Raw genomic sequence first — 23,407 nt, 5'->3', positions numbered from 1 at the left:
GGCTCTCCCTTAGCCCCCCCGGGCCACGGACCACAGGGGAGTCTTAGGAGCGTTTTGGAACTTGCAGCATTCAGAGTGGCGTTTCCTTTAGTTTGTGGGCTTGAGAGGAGCTGGGGAGACGCTTCGGGTGTTTGGGCCACACCCCGTGGTGCTCAGGGATCACTCCTGGCAGTCCTCAGGGGCCTGGATGTGGCACCAGGGTTCAAACCAAGGTTGTTCACATACAGAGTGAACACTGTCCAGTCTCTCTGGCCCTAGTTACATTTTCAAGAGAGTACTGTTCTCCAGCGCAGTAACCGAAAATCATTAAGTGCCAAGAATGACATAGAATGCATTCAGTGTTTTGTTTTTTTTTAAAAAACAACTCTCCGTCACACTTTTGCCTGTGTTGGTTTGCATGTTGTCCTCTTGCCTTCCAGCAGCTCTTTGGCCCTGCTGGCTGTGCCACGCTGGACGCTGAGGTGGTGGAAGTTTTCATAAACAAAAGCTTTCGAATCTGCATTTCTGCCACTTAATGACCATGTGCTGTGCCTTGCTGGCATTGTGTCGATTCAGCACTGTGGGAGCGCCCCGTTTCCCTCTGCAAACTATTTTATTATCAGGAAAAGCTTTAGACTGAAGGACTCAAGACACCTTTTGAATTTAATGTCCTTAAAGTTGCTTCTTTTTAATGCTTTATGTAGGTGAAAGATACGATCCTGAACCCAAATCAAAATGGGATGAGGAGTGGGATAAGAACAAGAGTGCTTTTCCATTCAGTGATAAATTAGGTGAACTGAGTGATAAAATTGGAAGCACAATTGATGACACCATCAGCAAGTTCCGGAGGAAAGACAGAGAAGAATCTCCAGAAAGATGCAGGTATTAACACTTGGTTGCCGGGGCCTCTTGGAAGGTGCTAGATTAAGGCAATTGGGGACTCTGGTTTGCGTATGGGGGATTAACATTATCTAGAATTTAGCTTAAAAACAATGTGGCTGGAGCAATAGCACAGCGGGGAGGGCGTTTGCCTTGCACACGGCCAACCCGGGTTTGATTCCCAGCATCCCATATGGTCCCCTGAGCACTGCCAGGGGTGATTCCTGAGTGCAGAGCCAGGAGTAACCTCTGTGCATTGCCGGGTGTGACCCAAAAAGCAAAAAAAAACACAAAAACAATGTGTTCAGTTTTTAGAGCTGTTTCAGGTCTACAGAGATCATTGTGAATCAAATACAGGGAGTTGGCACATAGTTAACACGGTTTCTCTATCTTGCCCTGGTCCATTTTTGAACCCCTGACAACCAAGTGCCAATACTGTCACACTATTAACTGAAGTCTGGTTTTTGTACAGTTAAATGTCATCATTAGACAATCATACAGAATAGTTTCACTGCCCTAAAAAGCTCTGTGGAACTACAAAGAATCCATAATTTGCATGCCATCCTTGTGAGGGGGGGGTGCCAGCCTTCTCTGGGGGATACTAATCTGTATGTTCTCAGTATCTTTGCTGCAAATACAAGCACTGTGCTGCCGCTTCCAGGATGACAGGTCAAAATTTCTTTCAATTAATAGTCTGTGTTTTCAGTGTCCACTTATTTCTAAAATTGATGATATTTTCTGGTTTTATTCAGACTGTTCATTGAAAATGGTTCTTTTTTTTTTTTTTAAACCAATAAAACATCCATAGTTTATTTTACATTTGGGCATCAGTTGACCCAGGAATCTAAGGTCAGTATTGCTGAGAGATAATAAAGTTTAATAGATTTTAAGTTCAACTCTTATTATCACATTTCATTGTGATTCTGTGCCAGAATGTACCGTGGGGAAAATCCCAATGAAATTTTGAACCGAACTGTGTTTGACAGTCCTAGTAAACTACCTTTTCTAATGGGTAGGGCATTGGTACTTCGTTTTGTTTTATAGTGCATGTACTGTTTCACTGAGATAGATCCTCAGTCCCAGTACTTAGTTTTACTCAGAACAGTTCCTGGAACTTTGCAGCATTCACCTTTCATTTCTCCCTCCTCTTACAACTGTAAACGAGTGTCTCTGCCTGCACGCAGGACATTTAGCACAGAACTTAGCTGCACTGCAGGTTCTCAGAGTCCCCTGGTGTCTGTTAGATACACACCAACAGGGTTGTTTCCCTTATTCTTTTTTTTGTTTTTTCCTTTTTATAAGTAAAACCTGGGGTCCAGTGAGTCTGTGCCTAAAGAATTTGCCTAAAGTAAGGGTGATGGAACCGAGTCTTTAAGTGAATCCTTAAAACTTTTCATCTCTTCCCATCCCCTCCACCCCCCATCTAACCATCTTAATAGTTCAGAAGTGAAAATGCAAAACTGAAACTCTTCAGCTTCAAAAGACTGTATGTAAATCTGTTTCCATGATCAAAATCCTAGACTTAACTATCTTTCCAAGACCACACTTGGAATATGATCCTGAAAGATCCTAAATTTATTTTTAATACTCCAAATATATCTAATTTACCGATATACTAGTAGCTTTTTTTACACTGGAAAAAAAAAAAGTGTGCATATGATAATTGCAAATACTAAGTTTCAGGAATAGGGGGTCTACTTTAAAGCATCCTTATTATTTTTCCCTAATGATTTTGTGGCCTGTGGATTAACATGTTCAGTCTGACTTAGAAAACACAGTCACTGTATCTAGTTATATTAGTTTTTGTCAGTATTCTTTTTTTGTTTTCTGAAATGTGGGCATCAGGGAGGTAGGTTGGTTAGAAATCTAACTGCATTCCTTGGTTGTTCTCTTTTTACACTTTTCCCTTTTTCTTTTTTATTTTCCTCCCTTACGTTTTCTGTCTTGTTTTGTTATGACATTGCCTCTTAGACTATGTTAGAATTTCCACATCTTCCCGGTGGAATATTCAGGTTTAAAGGAGTGAAAATAAAATGTATTCTTATTTATCACAGTAACTAAAGAACACACCAGGACTTCACATTCTAACGTGTAGAAGAGTGGGAAGAAAATTGTCTGTGAGCTTCCTGGCATGATAACAGAATTTTAGATTAATAAGTTCATTAGTAGATTCAAGAATTCTTGAATATGATGAGATGTGAAGCTTTAGTTTCACAGTGTTCTAGTCAGGTATATATTCTCAGCTTGTAAAGAAATGATCTTATACTGAAACCAAATTGGTATCAGAAAGGTCAGAAATATCTGTTTTTCTCATAGGATAGATGAGGGGAATTTTTAATTCATTTGTAATTAAGAATCTGGGTAAGAGTTTATAGATTACCCTTTATGCTTTGAGAAAAATGTATAGAGAATACATTTAACCCCTTTGGTGTGTGAAGCCATTCTTGATCTTGATTTATACAGATTCTAAGATGACTTATAGTAGAAATGGCTTTATATTACTCTGAGTTAAATCACACTGGTAATATTAGTCATGATTTTAAGGGGACTTAAAACATAAATGTTTATAATAAGTAGCACAGGTCATAGGAGACATTTCTGTGCATCAGAAAAGAAAAGGCCGAGGCTGGATCGATAACACAGTGGGAAGGGCATTTGCCTTACACGCAGCCGACCCGGGTTCGATTCCCAGCATCCCATAGGGTCGCCTGAGCACTGCCAGGAGTAATTCCTGAGTGCAAAGCCAGGAGTAACCCCTGTGCGTCACCAGGCGTGACCCAAAAAGCAAGAAAGAAATAGAAAAAACACGGCCATCTTACTGGAGAGTAGGCTAGTCCTGCTCTTTTAAATTAGTGGTTTATTTTTCAAATTGTTTCACTCATGGTATCTGAGTTTTCTCTAGACTAATTTTCAGTTATATAAAGGTTTTCTCTCCTGATGTTATCAAAGTGATTAGAGATGTGTAGTACATTTCTCATGGTTTTCTGCATGTACAGTTGAGAATTTAATAGTTTGAGTAGAGCTAGAATAATGTCTAATTCTACGTAATTCAGGTACGCCCTGAATGTAATACTTTATTACTATGTAGTGGCACTAGTGCTGATAACAGAATCGCCATGTGAATGGAACTGTAGTCTGGGCACACATCCAGCTCCAGAGAATGGTCATCAGCTGCAATTGTATGAGCTCCTAGAGTTTTGATTAAATACTTTTTTTTATTTTTATTTATTTTTTTTTTTGCTTTTTGCTTTTTGAGATTAAATACTTTTTTTTAAACTTATTTTTCTAAACTATAAATCTGTAATAAACATTTGGACTATAATTCGCATGTGTGTGCTTTGGGGTAGCAATGATTTAGGCTTTTCCCCTTTCTCCTCTGCACTGCACATACTCAGCCAGCTTTTAAGCTTTGCCGATCCCTACTGAATCGTCAAAACTCGGATTTTGGAGCGACTGTGCTTGAAGTTCCTTAGCTCACGTCGGGCAGAACGCCATTCAAAAAGCAACCCCCAGGCTTACTGTTTTGCTTCGTTCTTCATCTCTTGCAGTGACAGTGACGAGGAGAAGAAAGCAAGAAGAGGCCGGTCTCCCAAAGGCGAATTCAAAGATGAGGAGGAGACGGTGACGACCAAGCACATCCACATCACACAGGCCACGGAGACCACCACCACCAGGCACAAGCGCACGGCGCACCCCTCCAAGACCATCGACCTCGGCGCCGCAGCACATTACACCGGGGACAGAGCGAGTCCAGACCAGAACGCCCACACCCCTCAGTCTTCAGCCAAGGTGGGGGACGCACAAGGGCCTCCTCCCACACGCCTCTGCCCTCCCAAGCCCCGCTTAGAATTGCCGCGGGAGAAGCCATGGGCATGGCCAAGCACTCACAGGAAGGCTAGCTCCTTCGGCCTGTCCCAGCCGGAGTCAGTCCCAGTGAGCAGTCTCTGGGGGAAGAAGCCTGTCTGGTTTCCGGGCGCTTGTGCCTTTTAGGAAAGTAGACGTGGCCCCCTGGTTTCATTTGATAAAGGCCGGGAGTCGGAATGTAGGGTGTTGGGTTCCTGGTGCCCACGACCACCGGCCACCAAGCAGAGAGAGATCCGCTGAGGAAAAGGGACTTAGCCGAAGGACTCCGTGGGGCCTGGGCTCTTACTGGCTCAAAGCCGGTGGCCGTGACCGGAGCCTGATTGGCCCGGTGCCCTCACTGCCTCCCGTACGTCAGGGAGAGCCGCCCACTGCAGGACTGGCCACGAATCTGTCTTGAAACAAATAACGCCGAAAGGGGTGTTTAGCGAGGAAGGTCCAAGTGTCACTGTGGGCCGCTGTCCTCCTGCTCGCCTTGGCCCACCTTATTGTGGTCAGGTTGGGAACGGTGGAAAGCTCGGGGAGAGACACTTCCGCTGTGTCCTGCAGATCCCGCACGACTCGAAAGGAGAGCCACTTGACAAGAGCATGTCAGCTTTTGCCAGGTCTCTGCTGGCATGGGGTAGATGCCACCATATGGTGCTCCTTCTAGCTTTGACAAAGCCCTTCTAATTGTAACTCCGCCTGACTCAGGGCCTCTGGTATGTCTGGACTGTCCTAACTTTCCCCTCCTCTGAAGGGCAGCTAATCACTCACATGACGGGACCCAGTAGAGCCTAATTAAACTCATGTAAGCCGGGATGCAGAACACCATCCCCGCGGATTCTTAGCAGAATAAATTAAGATGCAAAGATCTTGCAGGATGGTAAACACCTATAGTAAAATCAGAATACATATATGACATTACCATTAAGGATTTTTTTATAGTCGCAGTGTAAGATTTTTTTTTTTTGATTTGGGGGGCCAGATAGTGCAGGGATTAAAGCGCTCGCCTTGTATGTGGCCAACTCCCGTTAAATCCCCAGCACCACAAGTGGTCTCCTGAGTTATCGCCAACAGTGATGCCAGGAGTGGCCCAAAGACAACAAAACAAAATCTCGACTTTTCTTTTTGTCTCTTACCACAGAAGTCTTAAGAGGCTAAGATTCTCAACTACTGTGGATCTCTTTAGCATTTTGGGCCACGGTATAGTATCTTCAAGGCTCAAGTTAAACTTTTCTAGACAGCATTTCATTATTGCCTAGGAGTTATGTTCTGAATATAAAATAACAGGGTATGGGAGCTGCGGCAATAGTGCAGCACGTAGACACTTTGCCTTGCACACGGCCAACCCAGGTTTGATCCCGGTATCCTATAGGGTCTTCAGGAGTGCAGAGCCAGGAGTGACCCCTGAGTACTGCCAGATGTGCCCAGCACCAAAGTAAATCAAACAATAGAAATATTTAGACATAGAAGATGTGGGGTATGTGTCAGTGTTATTGAATTTTGCAGATTCGTCAAGTGTTAGTCCTGGATAGGATGTGGCCTATCACAAGACCTTGTCACACTGGAATTTTTGAGGGAGCTTCCTGAGGCCAAGCAGGCCAAGGGCCAGGGCTGGGCATTTGTGTTCTTCACACAGTTCTTAGATGATTGCGTTACACAGCAGGACAGTGTGGTCAGAAGGCATCTTTAGAGAGAAAATACAACAGGGAAAGAAATAGGAAAAAGAGAGAGGTGTGACTGTGAGAAATTTTTACAGTGATTCTGGGAACAGAATCACTTTAGAAATACTACGCCTCTGTCAGGATTTCTGGGTCACTTCGTATTTTTCAGAGAACTTCATCCGCCCTAACACTCTCGAGAGAGAGAGTGTGTAAGCTGGGAATCTGCCAGGAGCAGGGCAGACTCAGCAGCGTGGGGGTCCGTGTGCTAAGCTTATCAGCAATGTGTGTGCTTCTTTCAGACTTCAGTGCCTAGCAGCAAATCGTCTGGTGACCTTGTTGATCTCTTTGATGGCACCAGCCAGCCAACAGGTAAACTTCCACATTGGCTCTTCCTTTTTGGTGACCTTTGTTTGACATCCCTCTTCAAAATGTCAGATAAAATATGCAAAAAAAAAAAAAAAAAGTGGGTTTTTTTGGTTTTTTTTTTTGCGTTGGATTCTGTCTTGTCTCAAAAAGAGTGCTCTAAATATTTGATAGCTCAGTTTCCGGTTTCTCTTTAATTCCTTTAGCACTGTATGGGTTTGGGTTCTTTCCCTTTCTTTCTGTGCATAGGATGCTACTCTGCTCTTTTACTATCTTACCTTAATTCTGTTTCTCACCACCAGCCTGCGTAGAGTTCACTTAAACCTTTCATTCCTTTTATCAAAAACTGTTCCAAGGGTTGCCTAGTTACACGCATGTGTATAACATTTAGGAAGGAAGGGCATTCTAGGAAAGTAGACGTGGCCCTCTAGTTTCATTTGATAAAGGCTGGGAGTCGGAATGTAGGGTGTTGGGTTCCTGGTGGCCACAACCACCGGCCACCAAGCAGAGAGAGATACGCTGATCCGTTCGTTATCTGCCCCTGTACCTGGTGCTGCCATGTTCTAGAACCTTGAGGGGCAAAATACCAAGTCCATTTACCAAGATTATCTCCTGCTCTCATAAAACGCTTGGCTCAGTAGCAAATTTCCTGGGGTCTAGTTGAATGAACCTAGTTTCTGAGGTTCCGAGTCCCTTTTTTAACTGTCATTACGGCCATTCCTACAGTTGTTCTTTAAACCCTCTAACTGTTCAGCTTAGAGCTACAAAGGGCGACATGAGCTGCTTAACAATTTATTTGCTATCTTCTTGTACGTTTAAGATTTTAACTAGTATTAACTGGCAGCATGTAGTATGTAGAATTAAGGCATAGTGTCACAGAATAGCAACTGTTTTGGACTTTCAGGCATGAAAGATTAAAGAGTCCCTTTCATACATCTGAGCTAAGTTTTAATGGAGCAATCAGAGAATTAACTAGAAAGGTCAGATGGGTGGATATAACTTTTTTCCTTCTGTGACATCCCGATTGCACTGAACAGAGAGAATTATTAAACACTAACATGCTTCCTTTGAGTAGTTTTTCCTTCTTCAGTGCAAATAGATGGATTAAATAGAGGTAGCAGTTAATATCAGCATAGTAATTGAGGCAGATTCTGAAGGTTTCTTGCTTTACAGTTGCTCTCAAGTTCTCTAAAACAAAACTGCGTTATCAGAATTACTTTTAAAGTTACCCCCTCTTCGAAGCAGTATGTGTTCGCCAGTCTGTTACCTCCAATCCCTATTTAAATATTTTTAGTAACGCATTCTAACTTGAATTCAGCAGTGGAAAACAAATTGGACATTAAATCATTCACACCTACACATGAGAAAGTCTGAGAAGCTCCTTTATTAGCTTTCCTCTTTGGGCCGTTTGGGTGTCATTTACCAGATGTGCTTGGATCTGCCCTAGTGCCACCAGGCAGGTAAGATGGCATGAACTGGAAAGTGAAGCGGAGAAGCATCTGGCCTGCTTGCCAGATAAATACCTCCTTGGAGAAAAGGCTCCAATTCTCGGGCGGGGGGTGTAGGTTATTAAATGCATCTTGTTAATACCTTCAAAAGTGTACATGGTAGATAAAATTCTGTAAGATCTACCAAATTTCAAAAGGTGAGAAACCCATCACCACACTGTGTTTAAAACTGCCTTGGTAAATATCCCATGGTGGTAATATTCTTTTAAAGTCTGTATTGGCGGATATGTTAGTGGTTTACAGATACAGATACCACATTTCAGAGAGGGGTGAGTGTTGGGGTCACACCAAGCTCAGCGCTTCCTCCTGCTCCGTGCCCGGGGGTCTGCCCAAGGGCCACCCTGTACACGGCACACTAAGGAAACACTTAGTGGGGCCAATGATACGAAATCTTTTTTAAATAAGCAAATAAGAAATGGGATGCCACAGCCATCCTGATTTTCAGTCTTAATTCTTTGAAAGGTGCCAATTGAGCCTTTGTAATTAAGGGATTCGCCTTAAGTTATTCCTAGTATAATAAATGAGGTTAGAGAGAAAAGACACCTTAGTACAAAGGCACGTGGCATGACTTGGCAGTGTTTTGGGACTTTCTTAGGTAATAAAGATGTGTTTTTAATGTGTTTCTGAAATAACGCTGACAGCTAAGAATTCTGCGCCTCCTAGCAGAGGGCCTGAATCCCCTCATCACTGGCCACTGGGCCCTTTCCAGAAGCCCCCCTCCGCCCCCCATTAGCCTTAACTCTGCAGTCAGTCCTGGGGTTCATTAGGAAATAGTACTTCAAATTGAGGTTTGTCAGATCCAGAACTCCACACATGTCCATCTGAACCCAGTTGTGGTTCCGGCACTGTCCGGTTCGTTGTCTGCCCCTGTACCCGGCGCTGCCCTGGAAAGTACCTGCTCCCGGCTGGTGCTCACCAGTAACCTCCCACCGCCCTGAGAAGGCAGATGGAAACGGCCCAATAAATAACGACAGCTCTCTGGGGGGACACGTGAAGGGTCACCCTCGTGGTGAAAGTTAGCCGTCTCCCCAGGCAGCAGCTGGGGGCAGGCTCTATTCGGATCCCCTTAGGGGCGTTCTCTGGTAAAATGCCCAAGTACAGAAAGTCTCTGTTCATTTGAAGGCACAGGGATGAAAAACCTCACGCCAGACATACAGGGATGGATGGGCCTTCCTGGGAGAAGCTTTACCTTTTTTTTAATTTTGGAGGGAGTTGTCACATTTGAAGAGAAAATAGTCAGATCTTAAGCAGGAGTAGACAGTTACTCGGTGGCACTTCAACGACAAAAACCGAGTCCTTTCCGGGGAGGCGAGGAAGCCTCGGTGAGAAAGCCTGCACCCCCAGCCTTATTTTCCATCAGCCCACGGCGAGTATGTGGGGAAGGAGAAGAGCGTTTGCAACAGATAAATTATGCACAGTCTAACTTCACTTTCGGTGTTAGAATCGCAGAATGAATGAAGCGTAGGTAATTATATGATGTTAAACCTGGTAGACGGCAAAAATAAAATAATCTTACCCGTTTGAAGTTGTGATCGACAGGGCACCATGCTTGCATTCTCAATATGGAGTTTTCCTTTTCGTAGCCTAGATGGGACAAGATTTGAAAGATGTCTTAACTTGTCTGGCAGAACAGATTACATTTTGAAGTTTCTTCTCTGCTTGGGTAAAGCACATTAAAATAATCCCTCCTGTGACATTAGACTTAGCCTTCGATTACCTAACAGTATGCTCTGGCCAATATTTCTAACAGGGAGGAATAGTACAGATGACAAACTTAAGAATATGAACCAGCAGCAGGGTACAACCTACATCTTCCCTGCTACTTCATATTAGTATTTTTAACAGCTGAAAAGTAAAGCCCATTGATCATTTGTGTCCCCCATGGCATTTTACTCGGGACGTATATACCACGGAAGAAGAGAAAAACAAAATCACTGATACTGCCCTTCTAAATAAAACAAAAAGTAGAATAGGAACTGTGGTATTAGTCCGGGGCGAGAGTCAGTAGTCCATGGTGAATGAGGAGACACGTGAACACGCGCATCTGTACCGGGGTGAGAATGAGAAATTAATTATGCCAGCTGATAGTTGACTCCAGTCAATGTGCATTAAAAAGAAATACCAAATACCCATGGATCAGACGCTGATTGAGTCCCTTTATTACCGCTGGCCATTTATTAAGAAGGGGAGATGGTTCTAGTTTAATTAACCCAGTTGAGTGTAGCAGATGGGACCGAATGTCTTGCAGCATTTCAGACGACTCAGAAATGGCACCAGATGTTGGGAGCTGTCCCTGGTGGTGTGTGCGAGGGGCCCAGATGTTCCAGTCCCACCTGGCTGGCTCCTCAGCACTGCAGGCTAAGCAGCTGTGATGTCACCTCCATAATGTTCACATAACACTAAAAGCGCCATCATTGAACTGCTGCTCTAAACTTCTGAAGTTGTGACTCTCGAGAGGTGAAATCTTTTGAAGGACAAATAGAACCAAGGACATATTTTTAAGAGTTCAGATCCTTTGGCGATTGCTGTCACACTGATCACTGACCATGTGTAACGCTGGGGCTCAGACCAGGGTCGGCCACATGCCAGACCAGTGCCCTTACCCCTCTACCCTCTGGCCCCCGAAAGGAAATGGTCCTAACTGTCTAGCGTGTGCAGGTAAAAATTGGTATAGGAGTGTGATGTTGCACACTCAACTTGGTTACCGCTTGATGATCTGAATCTCATGCCCTTCACTACCACCAGCTTAAGAAGTAACAGGAAGCTGTTCTACTTCTGCATTAAATATGCAAGTGGATTTTGTTTTTTTGGTTTTTTTGTTGTTGTTATTCTGCTTTGTGAAGCAATCATTGCGTTGACCACGCTTCCTATAGCTGCTGAAGCTAATTTTAAATGCAAATAAATTTCAAGTTTTCCCTTTTTAAGAAACAATTCAAATCGCCACGTTTTTCCTTACCTGGTTTCGCGGGTGTTTCTGCTGACTGTGTGCCACCTGAAAGAAGACAGCAAGCACGATGGCATTTTGCCCCTGAAATCCACTTCCACATGGTCTCCTCAGGATGAATAGCATGTGCCTTGGTCATCACAGAGTAATTATTCTGTCTTGGAAATTGGACTTTAAAACAACATGACAGGGCCAGGCATGTAGCTCAGTAGTAGAGCACACACTTTGCTGGCGCCTAAATAAAAATGTGTTGCAAAGCTGGAGAGAGAATCCGCTGGAGCAGCGCTCTGCGTGCAGGAGCCCCACGTTCAATCCCTGGCTCGGGTTTGATCCCAGATTCGGTCCCCCTCAAGCACCACGCTGGGAGGGGTGCCTGACACTGCCGGGTGTGGCCCTGAAGCAAAAAAGCTGTTTTGTAAGGACTCCCGGTTTCCCTGTTGCCTGGATGGTCTCATTCCAGGAGGGCGGCTTCAGAGACCAGGAGCCCCACCAGGGCGCGTCCATTTCCCTGACTGGGGCTGTTTCCCTCGGTCCCTCTAACTCAGAAAACACCCAGCCTCTGCTGAATTTATGACACGAACATTAATCTTGGAAGGAACTTGAGTTGTTTTGCAGAATGCCCCCAAATCTGTATCTGATTCCTTCCTCACGACTAGCTTCAGGGCTACGGGCATTTTCTACATGGGTGATGATGTTGCAATTCCTTTGCAAGGCCCAGGAATACTGTTTGGTCTGACTACTCATAGCATTACATTGGCTCACAGGCTTAAGGTGGTACCCATCTGACTTTTCCATGTCAAAGTAGTTACGTCCCATTGTCTTTATTAAGTCATCTTTTGGGGGCCGGGGCAGAACCCCCCACACACCCAGAGGGGCTCAGGGGTTACTCCTGGCTCTGTACCCAGAGGTCACTCCTCGCAGGGTTCAGGGGGACCTAGGAGATGCTGGGGATCGAACCAGGATCAGCCCCATTCAAGGCAAGCCCCCTCCCACTGTACTCTCTCTCCAACCCATCCTACTGCTTATTTTTAAGATGTGTGCTAAAACAGCTTTTACAATTGGAACCAGTTGTTCTGTGATTCGAACCATTTAACTGTTTTCTGTGTGCTTCATTCCTAGGAGGATCCGCTGATTTATTTGGAGGATTTGCTGACTTCAGTTCAGCTGCTGCATTAGGCAATCTCCCTTCCCAAGGTATGATATGACTTGATTGGCCAGAAATGTAAAGGCAAAAAAAAAAAAAAAAAAAGATGATCTAAATGAAATAACTTCCGCTCCCTCAAATCTGCTGCTTTCTGGCATTTTTCTCCTTGTATTTATAATGCCTAATTAATAATTTATTCATAGTTATTTTATTGGGCCAGTGTCTAGTATATACTAAATGAATTACTTGGATCGCAAACCATTAACTCCGCCTCAACAAAATTGCCCTTATTGATGCTGTTGTGTATTGTGTGGTGGTAGTAGTTTTCTGGTGTTGGGTCCACACCCAGCAGTGCCCAGGGCCTGGTCCCTGCATGCTCTCCACCCTAACACTGTTCAACTGGGGTTTTTCTTCTTTATTTTTGGGTCATACCCAGTGATTCTCAGGGCTGACTCCTGGCTCTGCGCTCAGGAATCACTCCTGGCAGTGCTTAGGGGACCATATGGGATGCTGGGGATCGAACCCAGGTCGGCCGAATACAAGACCTGTACTATCTAGACCCTCAATTGGTTTTCTTTTGCAGGGAGCAGGCAGAGGAGGGAATATGAGTACAGTCTTATTTAGCAGCAAGCATAATATTAATGAAGTATAAATTAGATGATTTTCATGAATTTGGGTTTGGGTTTTTTTTTTGTGTTTTTGTTTTTTTAGCAGGTAGGGCATTTGCCTGGCACTCAGCCAGCCTGGGTTCAATTCCTCCACCCCTGCCGGACAGCCCGGCAAGCTACCGAGACTATCCCGCCCTCACGGCAAATATGCCATGGGTAGCCTGGCAAGCTACTCATGGCATATTTGACATGCCAAAAACAGTAACAACGAGTCTCACAATGGAGACGTTACTGGTGCCTGCTTGAGAAAATTGATGAGCAACAGGATGATAGTGACAGTGACAGTCATTTTCATGAATGAAATTCAGGAATGTTTGAATTGAGAAATATTATTGAAATCCACTGTGGACATCTTTAGAGCGTTAATGTGAAAAATAACTGAACTGTATTCTAACACATGATTAAGTTCACAGCAGTTGAACTTCAGGCAAAACTTCCTCACTACATGTTAGATTAGAAATTTTAAAATGCCCTAGACTTATCAATTATGATGTTTTTTAATATAAAATGATTGAATTTGGTTGCATGTCTAAAACCAATAATTTTTTATCTTGATTCTGCCTCAAAAAATATTTAATGCCAGGGGCTGGAGCAATAGCAGAGCGGGTAGGGCGTTTGCCTTACACGTGGCCAACCCGGCTTCAATTCCCAGCATCCCATATGGTCCCCTGAGCACTGCCAGGACTAATTCCTGAGTGCAGAGCCAGGAGTAACCCCTGTGCATCGCCGGGTGTGACCCAAAAATCAAAAAAAAGTTTAATGCCAGTATCCAAGCAGAATATTTACAGGTTTAAGCAACAGTGATGGAAGTGAAAAATTTATCTATTTCCTCTGGCTTTACTAACTTTATCTTACTATCCCTACCCACCATGTTCTGTGGAATCTATTTAACTAGGAAATTCTCTGCACTTCCAACTCCTAGGTTGGGAAAAATGCTGTTTGTCATGTACTTTATAAGGATAAAGTAGTGCCTGTAGAAAAGTGTAGAATAAGGAACATACTTCCAAGTTTGTTTTGTTTTTTTGTTTTGTTTTGCTTTTTGGGTCACACCCAGCGATGCTCAGGGGTTACTCCTGGCTTTGCACTCAGGAATTACTCCTGGCGGTGCTTGGGGGACCATATGGGATGCCGGGGATTGAACCCGGGTCAGCCGAGTGCAAGGCAAACGCCTTACCCGCTGTGCTATCGCTCCGGCCCCCCAAGTTTTTTAAGTGAGTTAGGAGTAGTGGGTTTTTTCCTCTCACTGTCCTATGTGATGATTATTTATTTATTTTATGTAGCGCTAGGAACCAGGGAGATAGTGCAGAGAGCTCAGGCGTATGCTTGCACGCAGACGCCCCAAGTTTGGTTCCCAACATGCACCACACAGCCGCAGAGCACTGCCACCGTGGCACTGGTGGTCCCCAGCACTGCTTGGAGACCCCCTCCCCCCCAAAAAAAAATGTAACTATGAAGAACATAAATAGCGTGTAACAGGAAAGATGGCAGTTTAATGCAATTAGTCTATTCATTTCGATTCTAGTTGTCTGTCACAGTCGCGTTTATATTTCTTGGGCAAGTATGTTTATTTAGTAATGTTTGTTTTAGGCTTATAAGGATTTAGGAAGAAAGATGTGGAATTTCAGTGTGCTTTAAAGTGATTTTTGAGAGCCTCCAGCTCACAGTACACCCTAAGTATTTCCCAGAAACCAAAATTGTGGAGTGATTAACTGCTTTGTTTTGGAAGTGTAGTTAGGCCTTCAAAGTGTCAATATCTTTTTTTGTTTGTTCATTTTTTGTTTTTTGAGTCACACCTGGCAGTGCTGGACGGGGGGGTTACTCCTGGCTCTGCATTCAGGAATTACTCCTGGTGGTACTAGGGGACCATCTGGGATGCCAGGGGTCAGACTCAGGCCGGCTGCATTCGAGGCAAACGCCCTCCCCGCTATACTATTGCAATGGCCCCAAAGGGTCACTATGTGACTTTAGGGAAGTCAGAGTATAAGGCAAGGGTGCCTTCAATTCTGTCGGCTGCCCCGTGTACTTCTCAGAGTTCTTAAGTATATGAAGTTGCCTGCTACGCAAATAATCTGCATATGTTGATGCTCCTAAGTGAGCTTTCCCTTTATCTCTGGGCATGTGACAGGCTGGCCACTGTCACCGTTACGAATGGGGCTGGGTGGGACTGTTGAAACAGTGATCCATCATTTCTGAACAGTCCTGCCCTTTTGCCTGTGACTAATCGTTTCAGGGAAAGTGTTCAGGTCAGGTGACTCTTATACCTCTGTTGTTAGAGTGAATATAAAACCAGCAGAAAGTTCCCATTTTAACAGCAGTCTTTCTTAAATTGCTTACGATGTAAAACTCTTGATGAGGTCTCTTGTCAAGATTAAGGACGTGTTTCAGTTAAAAAAAAAAAAAGTTTCAAGTATTAGCCCAGTTCTAGTATTAGATTGTTGGTGGAGCTTCAGGTGATTTGTGAATTATTTTTCTCTTTTATAGGGTGTTTATTTGCAATATGGTAATAGAAAAATATTGTAGGGACAGTGTTACTGCTCTCTCTAATATGTAGCATAATGAGACAGTATTGCAGCGTAGGCTGCCTTGTAGGCAAGACAGAATGTATTTCCAAGTTGCATGTGAGCACGCAGTGCAGAGAGAATGGTGCTAATTGGCTTGGAAATACACACTTTTCGCTCTCAGGTGACAGTTTGTATGAACCTTTGCTTTCTCAACTTCTGTTAATTCATGTTTATCTGTTTATCCTTTTCTGAAGGAGCAAGTCACCTCCTCCGAGCCAGGCGCAGGCTAGTTTAAATACTCCATCAGTGTGGACGGAGTGTTTATCATTCTCGAACTTGAATGGAGGGGAAGTTTGGTCTGTTTTATTTTTTTTCACTTTTTAGGCCACACTAGGTGTTGCTCGGGGCTTCCTCTCAGCTCTGTGTTCAGGGATTATTTCTGGCCTTGCTCAGGGGACCCTTGGAGTGCTGGGGATTGAACCCCCATCAGACAGGTGCAAGGCAAGCGCCCTCCCCCACTGGACTGTCTCTGGCCTCTGGGGAGGGGAAGTCCTCCTAGTTTCAGCGTCCTGCTTTAGGCCTGCCAGGAGATGGATTGTCCTTAAAGGTAGGAAGATTAGGGGGCTGGAGCGATAGCACAGCGGGGAGGGCGTTTGCCTTGCACACAGCCGACCCAGGTTCAATCCCCAGCATCCCATAGGGTCCCCTGAGCACCGCCAGGGGTAATTCCTGAGTGCAAAGCCAGGAGTAACCCCTGTGCATCGCCAGGTGTGACCCAAAAAGAAAAAAGAAAAGGAAGATTATTTTCCCCACTTTGCCACCTTGTTAACACTCGTGGATATTCATGAGGAAGGGGAGTATGCCCAGGTGGAGGTGGTTTCAGTTCAGAGACTGTTCTGTCTGTTCCATGGAGTTCGAAAGGCTCCTTCCCCTTCTTCACTTGCTCTTCCTCAGTGACGGCGACCAGTGGGAACGGAGACTTCGGTGACTGGAGTGCCTTCAACCAAGCGCCCGCGGGCCCCGCTGCCCCCAGTGCTGAGCTCTTTGCGGGGGCCGCCCCGCAGCCGGCGGCCGAGCTCGTCAGCAGTTCCCAGCCAGCCCTGGGCCCAGCGGCCGCCGCCTCCAACTCCGCAGACCTCTTTGACCTGATGGGCTCTTCCCAGGCCACCATGACGTCGTCCCAGAGCATGAATTTCTCCATGATGAGCACGAACACCGTCGGGCTGGGTCTGCCCATGTCGAGGTCACAGGTCAGTCTTTTGCCTCCCTTGGGAGCTCTTGATTGCTGATGTTTGAAATGTTCTGAGGACGATAACGGTGGCAGGGCGCAGAGCAAGAAAGGAGGCGGGCGACACAGAGGCTGTTCTTGTTTTCACCCCTGTAGGGGGAGCCACACCCAGTGGTGCTTAGGGGAACCCTCCTGGCGGGCTCACGGGACCCTCTGGGATGCCAGGGACCGAAGCGGCAAGCACGGCAAGAGCCCTACCCGCTGCACTCTCACTGTGGCCTCCCAAATTACTTTGTTTTTGAGCCATCCCCAGCAGTGCTCAGGAGACCTTATGGAGTGCTGGGGCTCAAACCTGGGTCAGCCACGGGCATTTATTTGTTTTTACTGTTGTTTTTTTGGCCACTCCCGGTGAGGCTCAGGGCTGACTCCAGGCTCTGCACTCAAATCACTCCTGGTGGGGCACAGGGCCCCATATGGGGATGCCGGCGATCAAACCCTGGCTGGTGACGTGCACGGCCAGTGCACTGTGGCTCCGGCCCCATCCAGCCCCGGTCCTCAGGCCGGTAGAGGCATCTGGGTTCCAGAGGCCATGGCTGCCTCGCCCAGGAACAGCCAGCACCAGGCCCCGTCCCACCAGAGAGGGGTGGCGTCTCTGTGACCCGGCTGCCCTCGGGCATGGCGCTCTGCCCCACCCAGGCCCACTGGCTGATCCTTTACCTCTGTGGAATTCAAGACAAACCCTGAAATGGGAACTTTGAGTTCTTCGACTGTTGAGTCTAATTTTATTGGCTTAGAATCCAGTGACATACTTGCAGGGGGGTGAAGATTTATGTGTCTTGAGTAGTAATTTGCTACCTTTGAGTCAAAACTAGAGAGGGTATTTGTTCACGATACTAATAACTTATGTTAATACGTAGAGTCTCCTCTTTCGAGTGTTAGGATGAAGGAAGAGAAGAAAGAAGCAGAAAGGTAATTTCTCAGTAACAAATTAGACCTGCCGGTGAGGAAAAAGAATGTGAGCACCACAGAGACGCCGTAAAGTCAAACCCCGCACCACCTGGGCGGCTAGTGCGTGCTCTGTTTGCTTTCCTGTGGTTTAAGAATAAATCATACCTGCTTATTTGTAGACTTAATTCTAACACTACTGTGGATCCTTTGCAATTTACTACTCTGACTTCCCCTTCTAGCCTTTTTCTCCCCTTTCATGGTTTTCTTCAGTAGCCTCTGCTTCTTTCTCCTGAACGTCTCCTTCCTCCTAACTCTATGTAATCTCAGTTCCATCAGTGTCGCTTACTTGAGGTGATGAAAGTTCCATACAGCAGGGAAATGTCAATCAGGACGTCTGAAATATGATACACTTGTTTGATAGTTTTCATAACATGAGAAGTCAGATGCTAAATTTCCTCTGTTCCCCCTACCCCGTGCGTGCATTTGCTCCACACCAGACCAGTCTGGGGGTCATTCCCCTGGCTCTAGACTCCGGGTGTTGGAAAGATAAATGCTCCTATAAATATGTTTTATCCTTAATTCATGTTTTGGGGAGCTGTGGAGTTCAGGGTCTGTTAGCAAACACTGCTCTGTCTCGGGAAGTTGATCGTAGACTCGAGTAACTAGCATTATGATGAGTAGATCTGATAATCTTCCTAGAACAGATACTTAACTTTTAGAACATTTCTCTCTTTTCCAGCCTTTGCAAAATATTAGCACAATGCTGCAGAAGCCTAATCCTCTCTATAATCAGAATGCAGATATGGTCCAGAAATCGGTCAGCAAAACCCTGCCCTCGACGTGGTCTGACCCCAGCGTCAACATCAGCCTAGACAACTTACTACCTGGTATGCAGCCTTCCAAACCCCAGCAGCCATCGCTGAATACAATGATTCAGCAGAGTAAGTCACGCCACGGCCAGACAGCCCGTTTCTCTGGGTGCTGATCTTCTTTTGCCCCGCTACCAGGACTCCTTCAGGCGGTGAAATGCCAACACTGAACACACACCGCCCTGGGTGGGCCTGTGCGTTCACTCGGACTCAGACACGACGACATTTATTGTGTGGTGGCGAATTTTAAGGGCCTGACAATAAAATTCAAATGTTAGTCGGAGGAAACTTGAAAGTCTAGGCAAACATGGCAAGCAAACAAAAGTTTCCTCAGTTCCGCTGGGGATGGGATAATCAGCCAAGCCAAATTTTCAATACTTAAGATCATTCTACATTGTGTTTGCATTTTTCATTCAGTGTGGAATTATAATCGTTTCTCTTGTGTTAAATATTTTTCCAGAGAAGTAATTTAGGGATCTTTATAATTTGCCATCTTGTCAGCATACCATTGTTGGTAATTTCCTTTATTCCCACCTTTTTTGCTGTTAGTAACTTCACGATTTTTGTATAATTACTCATGCTTGTGATTTCCCCTTAACATAACTTACGTACGAAATACAGAATGAGTCAAAGAAAATAAACGTTTGATAACACACAGCTCTTGACAACTCACCGAGTAAAATTCAACAATAGATTTTACAGGAATTATTTTACATTGGCTCGTATTTTCCTGGGCCTACTGTTCACATCTTTGGGAAATCAAGGCCGTAGACAGCCAGGAAAAACTTGTCAAGCTGATCAGAGTCATTAGAGGGGCCCTTTAGGCGAACGGTGGGCAGGAGGATTACGGTTTTGGTTGTGGCTTTTCCTGCCCTTGGAATTCTCAGAGTCCAGTGTGGGGTAACTTCCTTCTGTCTGTTTTCTCCTGGTAGATATGCAACAGCCTATGAATGTGATGACCCAAAGCTTTGGCGCCGTGAGCCTCAGTTCTCCATCGAACATGCTTCCTGTCCGGCCTCAGACTAGCCCTCTGATGGGGGCCCCCGTGCCTATGAGCATGCCCGGTGTGATGGCCGGCACCATGGGCATGGCCCCGCTCGGCAACGCTGCGGTGATGAACCAGAGCATGATGGGCATGAACGTGAACCTGGGGATGTCGGCGGCAGGGATGGGCCTGCCGGGCACGATGGGCATGGGCATGCCCAACTTGGCGATGACCGCGGGGACTCTGCCGCCCAAGCAAGACGCCTTTGCGAATTTCGCCAACTTTAGCAAATAAGAGACGGGACGAAAAGGAGCAGAGCGATGAAAGATTACTAGCCGTGCAGATAGGGTGAGGTTGGGGGTGGAAAATGCTAATCAACTCCCCTTTCTTGATTTATCAATTAATTCAAATAAACCTGCATAAAGAACCAAAAAAAAGGCTGTTTTCTAAAAGTGATCTATCTGTCATTTCCGATGGCCAGACAGGAGCACTTCAGACGAGACAGGGAGCATCTCTTCCCCAGCGAGACCAGAGCAGATGAGGTAGCGGGACCAGAGGAAGCCTTTATATACACCAACTGCAGAGCCCATCTTGACATCATAATTTGTGGGAAGACTGGAATAGGGCTGAATAAATGTTTGAATCTCTAATTTTATACTTTTTCCTTTTCCTGAGGAACTTGATTTTTCTGTCCCTGAATCTCCTTGTCATAATTGGGTCTGTTCCTTTTACTACCACTTGAGTCCATAGATGAAATCATTAAAGTTGGATGACCAGTTTTTTATAAAAATATATATTTTTGTCCAAAAAAAAAAAAGGCATACATATGTGATTATGGCTAAATCAAAGGTAACTGGAATGTATATACTTTTGCTAATGTTCCAGCAACACTGCTATTATAATACTATCCAAATTTTTATTGTAACAAACACTCTTTAAGCAATTGGTGACAGCGCAACGGAACTTTTCACCTATCTTCTGCTATAATTATCCTCCGAAGAAGTAGGGAAAAATGGGATTTTTTTTTTTTCAGGACTGCTCTATGGTTTCCTTTAAATGTAAAAGGAAAAAATTAAAAAATCCTCCAGTATTTTTGTTTTTAGCAGTCATGATTCACAATTTGCAGTGAGTAACTTGGCAAGGGTTCCTTTCGTGTTTATGCCAGGGGTCACCATTAACAGTCAGGAACAGTCAAAGAGAAAAATATTTATTTTTATGCTTTTGGTGTCTTTTCCAGAAACTGAAAAGGTAAAAAATCCACTAAACCCTTAAGTTAAATATAAATGTTAGAACTCCACAATGTTGGCTTTTAGATTTTTATACAGTGTGCGGTTTGGTTTTGAATGTATATAACACAGCATTAGCAATATGGTTACAGTAGAAAGGAGTTAAATATATATTATTAAAGGAGACCTGTAGCAGTCAAAGATTTTATTGATTTAATGGCAAATAAAGGAAGTTAATTAAAAAAAAATTTTTTTTTTCCTGCTGTAATTCTGCATTAAGCTCACATGAGAATCATGATTCTAGAGTCTGGAATGCAAAAATAAATTGTTTTGCCCTCAAGTTGGGGATATTTTTAAAAATAAATACTATAATATAGGTATCAAATTATTACCTTCCCACTTTGTGTTGAAAATTTTTTTATTAAATTGATAAAAACTTTGTTTGCATTGTATTCATAATGTTCTGTTATACATAACATTAAAATGTTCATTAAAATCAATGTTGAACTGCTTTTTCTTTCATTCTGTTAGACATTTGAGACCGTTTGGGGAAAAATAATTATAATTTGGGCAAAGTAATTTTTATAAATAATTTAAAGTTATTTAATGACTTCTCTATTCTTTCTTATTAGGCGCTACTGTTAGAAATTAAAAATGAAGCAGCACAGATATCCTGACCTGCCCCATTCTTGCTAATGTTCCATCTACAACGTTTCTAATTAGGCAGAAATTCATGTACTTCAGCTAAGTGGTAATGAAAAGTGATTCATTTGCTGAATAAGAGATGAGAGAGTGTAATTAGCTGACTGCGGTTTTTAATCTTTCAACAATTCAATGTGTTTAAATTAGTTTCAAAGAATAGGACCTTTCAAGTGTTGTTACTTCAGAGCAATCACGCCCGGCCCTGCTGGCAACATGAAGAACATCTTCACTGATCTTCAAAGCCCAGAAACTAACTGGATGTGGCCTCGACAATGGAGATTTCATTTTAGCATCACCTTTTCCAACATACGGGATTCTTGGCGAAAGGAAATGTTTCTGGTCTGTGTTTAATTTTTTTTTTTTTTAATAAAATGAGGATTTAATCTCCACGATTTTCTTTTTTTTTTTTTTTTTTTTGGTTTTTGGGTCACACCCGGCGATGCACAGGGGTTACTCCTGGCTCTGCACTCAGGAATCACCCCTGGCGGTGCTCAGGGGACCATATGGGATGCTGGGATTAGAACCCGGGTCGGCCGCGTGCAAGGCAAACGCCCTACCCGCTGTGCTATCGCTCCAGCCCCTAATCTCCACGATTTTCTGTACTTGCCTTCTTCCTATGTTATATCTCCAGGAACAAAAGGGAACCCCAGCACAATTCCTGTACCCCCAGGATTTTATTTTTTTGTCTTATCAGTATGTTTTTTGGTGCCATGAGGGAAACCGGAATTGTGTCCCTGGGGAGCTGTCCGATGAAATTTGCTACAAATGCTTATGAAAACGTTTGAAGTTGGAAGAAAATATTGGTTCTTTTTACCCACCGTTCCTTTGCTGTACTGCTGGCTTTGCACTCAAGAATTACTCCTGGCAGTGCTTGGGGGACCAAACCCAGGTCGGCCGTGTGCAAGGCAAACGCCCTACCCGCTCTGCTATCGCTCCGGCCCCCAGCAGCCCACCTTTAATTCTTACATGTCTTCATTAACAATGGCAGTCGAGTAAGCCTTGTTCCGACAGACATAACTCGCCCCTTGGGCCCTGGACACTGTCTTCCCCCCACTCTCCGGTAGTGTACACGTAGCAAGTTAGATGCTGCCGAGAGCTTGGGGATTCGGGAGTGAGTCCCGAGTCCTGATGGACTCACCTGGGTTCATTTGTTGCTGTTCTACTCTTCTGCCTGGGCCCTGAGCTTGAAAACCCGACATTTCTTTGCTATTTGATTTTTTTATATTTAATTATGTTTCTTTAACTCCTGCGATTATAATTCTGCATTTAACAAGTATGTTTTCTATAATCAAATGTGCCTAATCATCCCATTCTTTGTCTATTCGTGACGAAATAAGAGGGCTTAGGAGTTGGACTGCGGAGCAGTTTGGTCTCAGCATTCCTGTTACATCCTTAAAACTTCAGCCCCAGGGCTGGGGAGAGACTGGAGGAGCTCGGGCTCTTGCCTCACCCCCCCCCCCCCAGATCTGAACACCTGAAGGGAGACCCAAGAAAACAAGTGACAGGCCCTAGTAGGCATAAGAGAACAAATCATCATCCCTGATCAGGGAAATGTCAATCAAACCAATGAGGTACCGCCTCCCACCTGTGAGAATGACATCTCTCAAAAACAACTGGAAATAGCAAAGGAGATAACAGTGGGTAAGGCGCTTGTGGGTAACATGGCCAACCAGGGTTCACACCCCAGCACCATACGTGGTCCCCTGCAGATTGCCAGGAGTGATGCCTGAGCACAGCCAGGAGGTACATCCCCATCCAGTAAAAAGCAAACTGGAAACAGCCAGAGAGAGAGAGAGTACAAGGTTACGGCCCTCGCTTTGCACCCAGCTGACCTCAGTTGGAGCCTTGGCACTGTGTGTGGTCCCCTGAGCACCCCCACAGAGGAGCCTGTGGCATAGAGCTAGGACCCCAAATAAAAGACTGAAAGCAACCTGAGTTGGCAAGGTTGTGGTGAAA

At 44.7% G+C, this 23,407-nt stretch overlaps 1 protein-coding gene across 4 annotated transcripts in view; it reads left to right on the top strand.

The window, feature by feature from the left end:
* Positions 1 to 21,249, top strand: part of CLINT1 (clathrin interactor 1) — a 57,642-nt gene extending 36,393 nt beyond the window's left edge. The window contains exons 6-12 of one of the 4 annotated variants that reach the window (XM_055126642.1): positions 684 to 861; positions 4,407 to 4,647; positions 6,665 to 6,734; positions 12,300 to 12,374; positions 16,448 to 16,743; positions 18,463 to 18,556; positions 19,471 to 21,249. In XM_055126642.1, the coding sequence (XP_054982617.1) occupies positions 684 to 861; positions 4,407 to 4,647; positions 6,665 to 6,734; positions 12,300 to 12,374; positions 16,448 to 16,743; positions 18,463 to 18,556; positions 19,471 to 19,817 (1,301 nt within the window). In that variant the 3' untranslated portion in view covers positions 19,818 to 21,249. Of the gene's footprint in view, positions 1 to 683; positions 862 to 4,406; positions 4,648 to 6,664; positions 6,735 to 12,299; positions 12,375 to 16,447; positions 16,744 to 18,408; positions 18,611 to 19,470 lie in introns of all 4 variants that reach the window. The other 3 variants (XM_055126639.1, XM_055126641.1, XM_055126638.1) reach the window with 3 other exon arrangements.
* The last annotated feature ends 2,158 nt before the right edge of the window (positions 21,250 to 23,407 follow it).

The sequence above is a fragment of the Sorex araneus genome, chromosome 2 (assembly GCF_027595985.1).
Source record: "Sorex araneus isolate mSorAra2 chromosome 2, mSorAra2.pri, whole genome shotgun sequence".
Taxonomy (NCBI): domain Eukaryota; kingdom Metazoa; phylum Chordata; class Mammalia; order Eulipotyphla; family Soricidae; genus Sorex; species Sorex araneus.
Note: the sequence above shows the minus strand (reverse complement) of the source record. Positions and strands in the feature narration are given on the sequence as shown.